Source organism: Abramis brama (genome assembly GCF_963993115.1).
Source record: "Abramis brama genome assembly, chromosome: 2".
Taxonomy (NCBI): Eukaryota; Metazoa; Chordata; class Actinopteri; order Cypriniformes; family Leuciscidae; genus Abramis; species Abramis brama.
Window position 1 is genome coordinate 68,976,729 of NC_139964.1, and position 14,782 is coordinate 68,991,510.

The 14,782-nt window shown below is 45.6% G+C and overlaps 1 protein-coding gene across 1 annotated transcript; it reads right to left on the reverse strand.

Moving 5' to 3' along the window:
• Window positions 1-647: 647 nt before the first annotated feature.
• On the reverse strand, window positions 648-13,714 carry nfkbiz (nuclear factor of kappa light polypeptide gene enhancer in B-cells inhibitor, zeta). Its single transcript, XM_084103889.1, has 12 exons — window positions 13,159-13,714; window positions 12,689-12,774; window positions 12,553-12,586; window positions 12,381-12,469; window positions 8,546-8,931; window positions 8,364-8,469; window positions 8,104-8,250; window positions 4,064-4,127; window positions 3,825-3,976; window positions 3,619-3,729; window positions 3,368-3,535; window positions 648-1,522 (listed from the first exon to the last, which is right to left on the reverse strand). Exons 1-12 carry the CDS (start codon window positions 13,352-13,354, stop codon window positions 1,478-1,480), a joined length of 1,584 nt encoding a protein of 527 aa, XP_083960015.1. The 5' UTR covers window positions 13,355-13,714; the 3' UTR covers window positions 648-1,477.
• Between the last annotated feature and the right edge of the window lie 1,068 nt (window positions 13,715-14,782).

Here is a 14,782-nt window from a genome sequence, read left to right on the forward strand (position 1 = left end):
TTCTGAAACAAACACCCAGAGTTACTGAGACTGAATGTTGTTCAGTATGAGTAAGGGTAACGGACACCTGCGGTTCGCTGAACGGGGAGATTATCGTGGTTTCATGTTTTTGTAAAAGTGATAGTAGAAGGAAATGCAGAAGTCGAGGTTAAAGCTGATGGACGTTCCCAGAAGGCCTCTAGAGTTTCACCAGACTCAGAGTATGAGGAAACCTTCTTTCCGTCTCTCATACAATGACATATTTATTTCCCTCTAGTGAAAATAAAACTTGCATAAGTGAGGGGATTCTCCTGGGATATACTTTTCAAATCTATTTTCAGTGTCTTCCGTGTGTGCCTATTCTACGTATATGAATGTGGAATTTTGTCATTGTGATTTAAAGGTCAAAGTCTATTAGCAGATGAACACGGCTGTGACAGAGACTTTCCCAGGTAAGCGCTTCCACGGGCGAATACTGTGCCGTAAACGTCATTGCTACGATGAATATTAGCACTATTACTGCCTTTCTATGGTCTTTTCCATGAGTTCCTGTAAGTCGTGTCGAGATGTATGCTTGTTTTGCACATATTCAGTGTGATTACTTCCTGGTCTGGATCAGGTTTCTGCTCTTTTGTTCTGAAAGTGTTGAAAGCTGAAACACTCGTGAGAACAGAGGAAAATGAAACTTTATTTAAGGTCGAATTACAGTTGACAAAATCAAACTTACAGAATATCATGTGACCTGCAGGGAAACACTAACCCACCCCTGCCATAATACACACAGAACACTAACCCATCACCACACACACAAACATCATGTTATATAATGCACTGATGCTATCTCTGTTTTCATAGAGAAACACCTTTAACCATATTTTAATGCAGGTGTCAACAGTTAGAATCAAACTGAATAATCTGAATATTTATCCAGGATAATAATTAGAGGACTTCTAGAGAATCACAAAAAAGTTAATAATCAATGGAAGAAAGTCCCAAAGTGACATGTTGAAACACGCCTTGAGCCAACAATCAAGGATGTTCTGGTCCAACGGGTTTAAAGTTACTGATTACCATCTCTGATAGAGTCTGTTGATAATGTTTAACATGCAAACCTTGAAAATAAAAATAACAATACGCATATAATTATATTGTTTGGAGATAATAGTTTACAACCCTTTACACACCAAATGCAACACTTCAGATCTGCACTGAACAAGAGAAGAAGATTCACTGTTTAACCCAGTCACTGAATCTGACTTACTTTCTCTTTATTATTACTTGTGAATCACCTCCTCATAACACAGATTCCTCTTCTATTGCCAGGCAGATCCTCTGAACTGTTGCTCTCACTTTCCTGTGCTGTCTACTACTCAGTAGTGAACAATGATAAAACTGTTTCATAGAAACAACCGACATCTGCCTGAAGTGGCAAATGGTTCTGTACACGATCCGGACTGCCTGACTGACAGCGATTCCTGTGGGACGAAGGGGTCGGAGTTCAGGAGCGGGACTGCACTCCTTTACCTTTGAGGATCCGACGCACCTGTGGAGAAGAGGAGGAACAGGGTGAGTGGAGAAGAGGAGGAACAGGGTGGAGAAGAGGAGGAACAGGGTGGAGAAGAGGAGGAACAGGGTGAGTGGAAACTGTGGAGAAGAGGAGGAACAGGGTGAGTGTAAACGGTGGAGAAGAGGAGGAACAGGGTGGAGAAGAGGAGGAACAGGGTGAGTGGAAACTGTGGAGAAGAGGAGGAACAGGGTGAGTGTAAACGGTGGAGAAGAGGAGGAACAGGGTGGAGAAGAGGAGGAACAGGGTGAGTGGAAACTGTGGAGAAGAGGAGGAACAGGGTGAGTGTAAACGGTGGAGAAGAGGAGGAACAGGGTGGAGAAGAGGAGGAACAGGGTGGAGAAGAGGAGGAACAGGGTGGAGAAGAGGAGGAACAGGGTGAGTGGAAACTGTGGAGAAGAGGAGGAACAGGGTGAGTGTAAACGGTGGAGAAGAGGAGGAACAGGGTGGAGAAGAGGAGGAACAGGGTGGAGAAGAGGAGGAACAGGGTGAGTGTAAACGGTGGAGAAGAGGAGGAACAGGGTGGAGAAGAGGAGGAACAGGGTGGAGAAGAGGAGGAACAGGGTGAGTGTAAACGGTGGAGAAGAGGAGGAACAGGGTGGAGAAGAGGAGGAACAGGGTGGAGAAGAGGAGGAACAGGGTGAGTGTAAACGGTGGAGAAGAGGAGGAACAGGGTGGAGAAGAGGAGGAACAGGGTGGAGAAGAGGAGGAACAGGGTGGTGAGTGGAGAAGAGGAGGAACAGAGTGAGTGGAGAAGAGGAGGAACAGGGTGAGTGTAAACGGTGGAGAAGAGGAGGAACAGGGTGAGTGTAAACGGTGGAGAAGAGGAGGAACAGGGTGAGTGTAAACGGTGGAGAAGAGGAGGAACAGGGTGGAGAAGAGGAGGAACAGGGTGGAGAAGAGGAGGAACAGGGTGGAGAAGAGGAGGAACAGGGTGAGTGTAAACGGTGGAGAAGAGGAGGAACAGGGTGGAGAAGAGGAGGAACAGGGTGGAGAAGAGGTGGAGAAGAGGAGGAACAGGGTGGAGAAGAGGAGGAACAGGGTGAGTGTAAACGGTGGAGAAGAGGAGGAACAGGGTGGAGAAGAGGAGGAACAGGGTGGAGAAGAGGAGGAACAGGGTGGTGAGTGGAGAAGAGGAGGAACAGGGTGAGTGTAAACGGTGGAGAAGAGGAGGAACAGGGTGGAGAAGAGGAGGAACAGGGTGAGTGGAAACTGTGGAGAAGAGGAGGAACAGGGTGAGTGTAAACGGTGGAGAAGAGGAGGAACAGGGTGGAGAAGAGGAGGAACAGGGTGAGTGTAAACGGTGGAGAAGAGGAGGAACAGGGTGGTGAGTGGAGAAGAGGAGGAACAGGGTGAGTGGAAACTGTGGAGAAGAGGAGGAACAGGGTGGTGAGTGGAGAAGAGGAGGAACAGGGTGAGTGTAAACGGTGGAGAAGAGGAGGAACAGGGTGGAGAAGAGGAGGAACAGGGTGGTGAGTGGAGAAGAGGAGGAACAGGGTGAGTGGAAACTGTGGAGAAGAGGAGGAACAGGGTGAGTGTAAACGGTGGAGAAGAGGAGGAACAGGGTGGAGAAGAGGAGGAACAGGGTGGTGAGTGGAGAAGAGGAGGAACAGGGTGAGTGGAGAAGAGGAGGAACAGGGTGAGTGGAGAAGAGGAGGAACAGGGTGGAGAAGAGGAGGAACAGGGCGAGTGTAAACTAGAGTCACGCAGTGCGCCTGAGGCTCTTCTGCTGAACGGCCCAGACCGGTTTCATCAACGTTCCTCCAGTGGAGTGATACAGAGTTATACAACACTGATTACATAAGCCTGATCCGGCTCTCTCACCTGTTCTCCCAGTGGACCCTCGGGCACCAGTTGGGCCGGCTGCTCGTTGTCCAGGTTCTTGGCGCTGGGATCGGCTCCTCGTCTCATCAGTAACCGGACCGCCTCTACCTGAGCCTGGCGACCCTGCAGAGCGCTAGCCATGTGGAGCGCCGTGTTCCCGCTGAACGCCTGTCGATGACATCACACAGCGGTCACATGATGCCCAGCGAGCGGTCACATGATGCCCAGCGGTACACAACACTCTCACTAACCTTTGCGTTTATGATGGATAAGTAGCTGGGCTGATCCAGGAACAGGCGCAGGAGCTCGACGTTAGCCTCTTCAGCAGCCATATGTACAGCGGTGCGCCCACTCTTACGGTCCTGTGGGAAACATGGGACAGCGTGAGTCGGGGACATCACACAGACGGCACCGAGGTGTGACTAGCGTGACGGAGGCGTGACTGAAGCGTGTTCACCTTGGTCTCCAGCGAGGCGCCCATGAGCATCAGTGTGCCGATACACTCGCTGAGCATCTTCCTCTTCTGCTGCAGAGCCGGACTCTGAGACACACACTGCTCCTGCACTGCTGCATTGTGGGACAGCACCGCTACGTGCAGAGGAGTGAGGCCTACACACACACACACACGGGGTTAGAGCTGGGTCATGTGCTGGGGAGTAAACACTGCTAACCAGGACAGATAAAGAGTTCACTGACCGTCGTAGTTGACCACCTCCACATCGAGCGCTCTCCCGCTAGCCTGCACGCTTCTCTGGATGGCCTGAGGGAAACAGCGAGTTTCATCAGAATACATGTATGCTAGTCACAAGACAACAGAGTAAACAGGTCTGAACATGCACTGCATTCTGGGAGAAGGGAGGCGTTCTGCATGAATGCTACAGTAGCGCGACGGGTAACGACTGCAGCGACGGTTGCGTGTCACGACCTGTCAACACTTCATGGCTGGCAGAAACACAGGCATGTTGTTTTGGGCTCTTATCAAAGGCGTTGTTGTGCTGCCGCTCGAGGGGAATTTTCCACTGCACTGCATGGCGCTTTTTTGAGGAAATGCATATTAGTCAAGCATGTTATGAGGAAGTTAGCGAGCGCAGGGTAAAAATAAACAGAGCATCAAGATTGAATGATAGACCAGGACTGTTGACAGATGAGATAATAACACCATCTAACTGATGCATGCGCAGGCTAACAAGGAAACACTGTGTACACATTCTTCACGAGTGTAGGTTAGGTTGGGCCAGGATGAACTAGTCAACCAGTTATTCAACAACTGACTTGTCAATTAATGAGTTTGAGTAGTGAGATCAAGTTGTGAAGGAGCATTTATCTATTTAAATGTATTAGACCATAAGCGTGCTAATAGTGTGCTAACGGTTAGCATGGTAAAACTATGAGAAGTCCTGCTGAATCCACAGGTTTATTACTAAGTGTTGTAGAGCCCTATTTTAGAAACCCATTTTTATTTTTTCCCAAATTCATTTATTTTTTGTTATTTTTTTGGACTCAATTTTAATGTTTAAATTAAAGTAATCGAAAAGCATGTCTAATTAATTGAAACTAGTGCAAAATGCCCGTGCAAAATCAGTTTTTATGTGTGTTTTTAGTAATTGTTGGTTTGGTGCCCGTGAAAGAGACTGTGAACGCATTGAATTCAGTGTTTATGTATACCACAACCTTCTAAGTGCTAGTGAAAATGCCCGTGCAAAATCAGTTTTTGTTTTTAGTAATTGTTGGTTTGGTGTGTTTGAGTGTTCATTGTTACTATTACACCGCAAAAGTTCAGTGACATTTTTATTTGTGCATGGTAGAAAGCACACAGTGAACTCCGAGAAAACGCTATGCTTGAGCAAACAGTTTGTGAATAGGCAACTACAAATGATGCCCGTGAAAGAGACTGTGAACACATTGAAAAGGATATGTTTAGTTGGTGAATAGCATAGGCTACTATTACACAGTAGCGATAACGTTAAGCACACCAGAATGAAATATAATATTCAGAAGTAAACAGCATAGCTGACTTACAGATTCAGTTTACATCCACAAATGAATAAGCGCGTTGATTCAGGGAGCAGTGCAAAGACCCGTGCAAAATCAGTTTTTGTGAGCTGATCGCTGAACAAAAAAGTTCAGGAGATATTTCTTAGCGATGGCTGATTTCAACAGTTTCAATATGATAGCATTTTGAAAAAAAAGTGTCATGAATTTATTGCATTTTTGGGGGAAAATAATCCGTTTTTATCTTTGAAAATCCAAATCTGGATTTGAATTTATGTTATTATAACCTAAAGATGCTATGTGTAAGTTTGAAACAGAAAATAGTGGTTTTCATCTTGCCACTTTCTTGGTAAAGAAAACGCATTTTTACTCAAATTAATCCAAATGGATTTATCACGTTCTGGAACCAAACTATAATATTCAGAAGTAAACAGTGTAGCTGACAGAGTGTTTATGTCAGAATGTTTATTTTTAAACCACAACCTTTTAAAAATGATATATTTAACGATATCTTTAGCATTTCTCATCCAAACAACGTCAAACTTGGCACTGCACTTACTCGTGCCCGTAGCGAGACACCTGTCGAGTTTGAAATCCATCGGACTAATGGTTCGAGAGATATGCGGTTAACAGACACACACACACACACACAGACAGACAGACAGACGTTCCTGTAATTTATAGATAGATTGTCTAATTAATTGAAACAATTTAACAACAATTTATTAATAGTAAAACAAAAATTACATGTTGAATAGGGCCGGGTATCATTTAAAAATGTTCGATATCGATACAAATACCTTGACTTCGATACCAGTGTCCTGAACAATACTTTTCTGATACCAATTTTATGAAATCCATTTTTAACAAGATTGCATTACCTAAAAAACTTTGGTTTAATGTTTTCAGTTTGTTGACTTTTGTACAGATTCAAAGCCTTATTTAGGCCACTGGGGGGGAATATAACACACATAAAGCTTCTGCAAACCACTGGCAAAAATAGCCTAATAATTATGAATGTAAAAACAGCAAGACGACATTTTAATTGTTTATTAATAAACTAGTGTTTTCTGAGTCAGTGTCGGCTGCAGAGATGAAGTTGACGGTCCAGTGGAAAACGGAACAACTTTCTGCTCGTAAGTTTATTCTGCGCTGTCAAGTGCTTCATCAGATTTGTTGTGTTGCCGGTCTTGGCAGCAATGATCTTGTCACAAATATTGTAAAAAGCAGGGCTTATTAATTGAATTCATAACAGCAATTTATTAATTTAAAAATAAAATTTGATTTCTAAGAAAAGTTTTTTTTATTTAAGAAATTATGTTGTGTATTTTAATTTTTATGGCAAGCAAATTAAGGCATAAAACATTAATTAAATTTGTATTTTAATCATGAAATTATACTAACCCCTTTGTCAAACAAAGTGCTGCACCAAAAAAATAAAGTTTAAATTATAATGTATAATTATTAGTGTTAGTATTATTAGCACATTGAGATTAGATAAATTCTACTGTATAACAGAAATATATTTCTATCACAATTTCAAGTTATACCGAACTTTTATTATGATGGGCTGCCATGAAGACCTTCGAGTTTCTGTGTGTTTATGAGATGACGATAGTTTTTCTCAAGTGAAATGGTAAAATGCGAGTGGCTTTGGAGATGAAGTTCATGCATTCATATCGGGATGAATATGAAAACACAGCGAGAGTCACGTGTGCTTTTGTGTGTGCTTTTGTGTGTGTGTGTGTGGGAGGGGGGGAATGAAACCATTCATTCACACAGACCATGCAGGATTCATATTTAAGTAGACTTTTTGCAGTTTAATATTCAGAGACTCTACTCTATATCATGATTGGATTTAAGTGCAGTAAACTGATTATTTACTCATCAAAAAATGTACAAATTCCGTGAAATTCCAATTTCTATGACTGGATACCTCAATTCCATCCACATTTTCCACATCACGGCAGTCATAGGTCCGTTATGAAACCGTTATGATGTTTGAAGTGAGTCTGAAGAGCGAAAGCTTCTTCAGAATAAAATTATTTAATAAATATGATAATCTAGTGGTTGAGGTTCCATTCAATCGTAGTGTGAATAGAAAGAGTAACAGGAGTACTTGAAGTGTGGGGGCGGAGAAACAGGAGTATCTGCAGTGTGTGGGCGGAGTAACAGGAGTATCTGCAGTGTGGGGGCGGAGTAACAGGAGTACTTGAAGTGTGGGGGCGGAGAAACAGGAGTATCTGCAGTGTGTGGGCGGAGTAACAGGAGTATCTGCAGTGTGGGGGCGGAGATACAGGAGTACTTGCAGTGTGGGGGCGGAGTAACAGGAGTACTTGCAGTGTGGGGGCGGAGTAACAGGAAGTACCTGCAGTGTGGGGGCAGAGTAACAGGAGTACTTGCAGTGTGGGGGCGGAGTAACAGGAAGTACCTGCAGTGTGGGGGCGGAGTAACAGGAGTATCTGCAGTTTGGGGGCGGAGATACAGGAGTACTTGCAGTGTGGGGGCGGAGTAACAGGAGTACTTGCAGTGTGGGGGCGGAGTAACAGGAAGTACCTGCAGTGTGTGGGCGGAGTAACAGGAGTATCTGCAGTTTGGGGGCGGAGATACAGGAGTACTTGCAGTGTGGGGGCGGAGTAACAGGAGTACTTGCAGTTTGGGGGCGGAGTAACAGGAAGTACCTGCAGTGTGGGGGCGGAGTAACAGGAGTACTTGCAGTGTGGGGGCGGAGTAACAGGAAGTACCTGCAGTGTGGAGGCGTGGCCCTTCTCAGCACACACGTGTAACGGGGACCGGCCCCAGCAGTCCAGGGTGTTGATCTCAGCGCCGAGAGAAAGCAGGTCTTGTGCAATCAGGTGCTGATCTGCAGCAACACTGACCTGGAACGCGCTCTGATTGGAGGAAGCATGAGATCAGATGAGTAACAGTAATAACAGGGTGTGTACACAGGTGTGTTTTTACAGGTAATCCCATCGGTTAAGGGAGTGATTTCTCGGGGTTGTACCTGCTGGTTGTGTTCCTTCATGTCCAACATGTCAATGGCGGCCATTTTCCTGGCAAGGACGTAAGCCAGAGCTCTCCTGCCCTGAGCCACTGCGATGTGCAAGAACCTGCCAATCAGACAACAATCATGATTCTCTGATTCTCAGCCTGTGATTCTCTGATTCTCTAACTCTGAAGACTCACGTGTCTCCGTCTCCGTCTCGAGTGCTGAGCTCCACAGGACTGAGAGCCGCCAGTTTCTGCTCCTCCTGCTGGATCTGCCACTGGAAGAAGGACACTGGGGCGACTGGGGTCACATGGTGTGTGTGCGCTGGGATGGAGTGTGTGTAAGAGCAGCTTGTGTACAGGGGCAGAAGAGACTCACGACACACACTCTCAGCTTCAGCGAACAGGCCCAGAAGAGACTCCTGCCCCCGAGCTGGACCACACACACTCTCAGCTTCAGAGAGAGACTCGTGACACACACGTGCTGGGCATCCGCTCACGCTCACGGACTCGATGGACAGCACCTCGCCGATGTCCTCCAGCATCTCAGTGTCGTAGAGCGAGTTCTCACCGCGAACACAAGACTGAGAGAAACACACAGCAAGAGCTCAACAGTTACTGAGCAGGAAACACAGCACACACACACACACACACACACACACACTGAGGGCACACACACACACACACTGAGAGTTACTGAGCAGGGAACACACACAAACACACACACACACACACACACACTGAGGGCACACACACACACACACTGAGGGTTACTGAGCAGGGAACACACACACACACACTGAGAGTTACTGAGCAGGGAACACACACACACACACTGAGGGTTACTGAACAGGGAACACGCACGCACACACACACACACACACACACACACACACTGAGGGTTACTGAGCAGGGAACACACACACACACACACACACACACACTGAGGGTTACTGAGCAGGGAACACAGCACACACACACACACACACACACACTGAGGGTTACTGAGCAGGGAACACACACACACACACTGAGGGTTACTGAACAGGGAACACACACACACACACACACACACACACACACTGAGAGTTACTGAGCAGGGAACACACACACACACACACACACACTGAGGGTTACTGAGCAGGGAACACACACACACACACACACACTGAGGGTTACTGAGCAGGGAACACACACACACACACACACACTGAGGGTTACTGAGCAGGGAACACACACACACACACACACTGAGAGTTACTGAGCAGGGAACACACACACACACACACACACACACACACTGAGGGTTACTGAGCAGGGAACACACACACACACACACACACACACAGAGTTACTGAGCAGGGAACACACACACACACACACACACACACTGAGGGTTACTGAGCAGGGAACACACACACACACACACACACACACACACACTGAGGGTTACTGAGCAGGGAACACACACACACACACACACACACACACACTGAGAGTTACTGAGCAGGGAACACACACACACACACACACACACACACACACACTGAGGGTTACTGAGCAGGGAACACACACACACACACACACACACAGAGTTACTGAGCAGGGAACACACACACACACACACACACACACACACACTGAGGGTTACTGAGCAGGGAACACACACACACACACACTGAGAGTTACTGAGCAGGGAACACACACACACACACACACACACACACACACACACACACTGAGAGTTACTGAGCAGGGAACACACACACACACACACACACACACACACTGAGGGTTACTGAGCAGGGAACACACACACACACACACACACACACACACTGAGAGTTACTGAGCAGGGAACACACACACACACACACACACACACACACTGAGAGTTACTGAGCAGGGAACACACACACACACACACACACACACACACACACACACACACTGAGGGTTACTGAGCAGGGAACACACACACACACACACTGAGGGTTACTGAGCAGGGAACACACACACACACACACTGAGAGTTACTGAGCAGGGAACACACACACACACACACACACACACACACACTGAGGGTTACTGAGCAGGGAACACACACACACACACACACTGAGGGTTACTGAGCAGGGAACACAGCACACACACACACACACACACACACACACTGAGGGTTACTGAGCAGGGAACACACACACACACACTGAGGGTTACTGAACAGGGAACACACACACACACACACACACACACACACTGAGAGTTACTGAGCAGGGAACACACACACACACACACACACTGAGGGTTACTGAGCAGGGAACACACACACACACACACACACACTGAGGGTTACTGAGCAGGGAACACACACACACACACACACACACACACACACACACACACTGAGGGTTACTGAGCAGGGAACACACACACACACACACACACACACACAGAGTTACTGAGCAGGGAACACACACACACACACACACACACACTGAGGGTTACTGAGCAGGGAACACACACACACACACACTGAGAGTTACTGAGCAGGGAACACACACACACACACACACACACTGAGAGTTACTGAGCAGGGAACACACACACACACACACACACACACACACACTGAGGGTTACTGAGCAGGGAACACACACACACACACACACACACACACACACACACACACACACTGAGAGTTACTGAGCAGGGAACACACACACACACACACACACACACACTGAGGGTTACTGAGCAGGGAACACACACACACACACACACACACACACACTGAGAGTTACTGAGCAGGGAACACACACACACACACACACACACACACACACACACTGAGGGTTACTGAGCAGGGAACACACACTGAGGGTTACTGAGCAGGGAACACACACACACACACACTGAGAGTTACTGAGCAGGGAACACACACACACACACACACACACACACACTGAGGGTTACTGAGCAGGGAACACACACACACACACACTGAGAGTTACTGAGCAGGGAACACACACACACACACACACACACACACTGAGGGTTACTGAGCAGGGAACACACACACACACACACACACACACACTGAGAGTTACTGAGCAGGGAACACACACACACACACACACACACACACACTGAGGGTTACTGAGCAGGGAACACACACACACACACACACACACACACTGAGGGTTACTGAGCAGGGAACACACACACACACTGAGAGTTACTGAGCAGGGAACACACACACACACACACACACACACACACACTGAGGGTTACTGAGCAGGGAACACACACACACACACACACACACACACACACACACACTGAGGGTTACTGAGCAGGGAACACACACTGAGGGTTACTGAGCAGGGAACACACACACACACACACTGAGAGTTACTGAGCAGGGAACACACACACACACACACACACACACACAGAGTTACTGAGCAGGGAACACACACACACACACACACACACACACACACACACACTGAGGGTTACTGAGCAGGGAACACACACACACACACACACACACACAGAGTTACTGAGCAGGGAACACACACACACACACACACACACACACACACACACACAGAGTTACTGAGCAGGGAACACACACACACACACTGAGGGTTACTGAGCAGGGAACACACACACACACACACACACACACACACACTGAGGGTTACTGAGCAGGGAACACACACACACACACACACACTGAGGGTTACTGAGCAGGGAACACACACACACACACTGAGGGTTACTGAGCAGGGAACACACACACACACACACACACACACACACCATCACCACACAAGACCAATCGGCACTAGATTGTCTCTTGCTTCGGATTTGAGAAGTTTCAAAACTAATTTGACTAAAATGTATTTATAATTACCTCTACTCTACGCTAAGATTCTTATTAAACTGTATAACGCAGAAGAACAAAACACACACAGATCTTTTTCCATTAGAATCACAGAAAGATGACACTGAATATTAAGCGCACCAGAATGTTTCCGTCTCGCACTCGTTTCGCTGGATAATGAGACGGACTCTCCGCTTGCCTCTTCGTTCCCTGCAGCAAATGAGTCACGGCTGCAATAAAACAGAAAATTAATTTTCCAGTCATTTTTGACAAACAACTTCCTTGTACAATCAGAACTCATAACTGTAGTTACCCGGATATTCACTTTCAAACTGATATTGCTGAGCCTGTGAAGAAGCAAATAATTATGTCCATTAATAATACAGTACAGATACAGCACTGTGGATTTATAAACCCCGTCATAAAAAAGTAATATGTTATATAAGCACCTGTATGCCGTGATGGCGCTTCTGCAGGATCAGCTCTTTGACTGTGTTCTTCACTCGGACACCTTGATAGGGACTCCGCTTACGCTCTTCAACAATTAAACACAATTAGCTTTAATCCCTGTAATTACTGTCCTCTGAAACACTGAACAACACACTTTTGACAGTCTAGTTGCACAAACTTAAATAATAGTTTGACCAACAAGCAGTTAGTTAAATTTCTTTTCAGATTTAAATGAGACAAATCTACCTTTTTATGTAAATAGTTTTAAAAATAAGTTATGATCAGTTATGATTTTTGGGGGGAAAAAACATTAAATGACTGACTTATGACTTGTCTAAGCAGTTTGCGCTATAGGTTTTATTCACCAACACATTGTTTTCTTGACTCCCATTCAGTTCGCTAAATTAAGATTTAATTACATTTTTCGTTATTAATTATAGGTATTACATCGTGCTTCGTTATTTCCTACCGTTGACGGAGTTCCGCGGGCTTCCCGCATCGCTCCAGCTCTGGTCCGAGTCCGAGTTCGGGGACCCGGCGGACAGGCTCGGTTCTGTGGGAGAAGAACAACCGTAGAACGACCACAGGTGGACCGGGCTGGTCATAACATCGGTGTCCCGGTCCAGAAGACCCGAGAATTCCTCAGAAACTCCGTCAATTATCATGTTCTCTTGCTGCGACGCGCGTCTGAGCGTTTGATCTGAATGACGCGACGCGACACTCTCTGAAGAACTTATTAGCGCGTGACGTGCGCCGTGACGTCAGGACACGCCTTCATTAATACTTCAGGATTACACGCACCAGCATTCAAAATCATTTATGTAATTAAAATATAATTTAAAACAACATTATGAGAGATTCGGCTCCTGTTTTCAGATGTGCTGATCAGGGAACAGACCATCAAGATCTTCACAAACTGAACAGTTCCGTTACTGTTATTGACTGATCCAAATCAATCCAACAACACCATTTAGAAAAGAACTGAACCAGATAATCCACATCTACAATTCAAGACAATGTAAATGAATGAACGAACGAATAAAGTTAGTCTGACATAAAATATGAAGAAACAGCACAAAAGGAAGAACAGGTTATTCATGTTACATGAATCACAAGAACAAACTCATATGATCCCTGTAGACAAAGAGCTCCACCTAGTGGGTTAGAGTTAGTGCCAGTGTCAGTGTTTGTGTTGTTAGTGTTAGTGTTAGTGTCAGTGTTTGTGTTGTTAGTGTTAGTGTTAGTGTTAGTGCTAGTGCCAGTGTTTGTGTTGTTAGTGTTAGTGTTAGTACTAGTGCTAGAGTTAGTGTTAGTGTCAGTGTTTGTGTTGTTAGTGTTAGTGTTAGTACTAGAGTTAGTGTTAGTGTTAGTGTCAGTGTTTGTGTTGTTAGTGTTAGTGTTAGTACTAGAGTTAGTGTTAGTGTTAGTGCCAGTGTTTGTGTTGTTAGTGTTAGTGTTAGTACTAGAGTTAGTGTTAGTGTTAGTGTTTGTGTTGTTAGTGTTAGTGTTAGTACTAGAGTTAGTGTTAGTGTTAGTGTTAGTACTAGAGTTAGTGTTAGTGTTAGTGTCAGTGTTTGTGTTGTTAGTGTTAGTGTTAGTACTAGAGTTAGTGTTAGTGTTAGTGCCAGTGTTTGTGTTGTTAGTGTTAGTGTTAGTACTAGAGTTAGTGTTAGTGCCAGTGTTTGTGTTGTTAGTGTTAGTGTTAGTACTAGAGTTAGTGTTAGTGTTAGTGTTAGTGCCAGTGTTTGTGTTGTTAGTGTTAGTGTTAGTACTAGAGTTAGTGTTAGTGTTAGTGTTAGTGTTAGTGCCAGTGTTTGTGTTGTTAGTGTTAGTGTTAGTACTAGAGTTAGTGTTAGTGTTAGTGTTTGTGTTGTTAGTGTTAGTGTTAGTACTAGAGTTAGTGTTAGTGCCAGTGTTTGTGTTGTTAGTGTTAGTGTTAGTACTAGAGTTAGTGTTAGTGCCAGTGTTTGTGTTGTTAGTGTTAGTGTTAGTACTAGAGTTAGTGTTAGTGTTAGTGCCAGTGTTTGTGTTGTTAGTGTTAGTGTTAGTACTAGAGTTAGTGTTAGTGTTAGTGTTTGTGTTGTTAGTGTTAG

Excerpts from the sequence above, each read along its gene's own strand:
- nfkbiz (XM_084103889.1), bottom strand. The coding sequence starts at position 13,354 with ATGATAATTGACGGAGTTTCTGAGGAATTCTCGGGTCTTCTGGACCGG. Across the intron at positions 8,470-8,545 it reads CGAGACGGAGACGGAGACAC|GTTCTTGCACATCGCAGTGG; the intron begins GTGAGTCTTCAG and ends TCTGATTGGCAG. Across the intron at positions 1,523-3,367 it reads AGGGTCCACTGGGAGAACAG|GTGCGTCGGATCCTCAAAGG; the intron begins GTGAGAGAGCCG and ends TCTTCTCCACAG.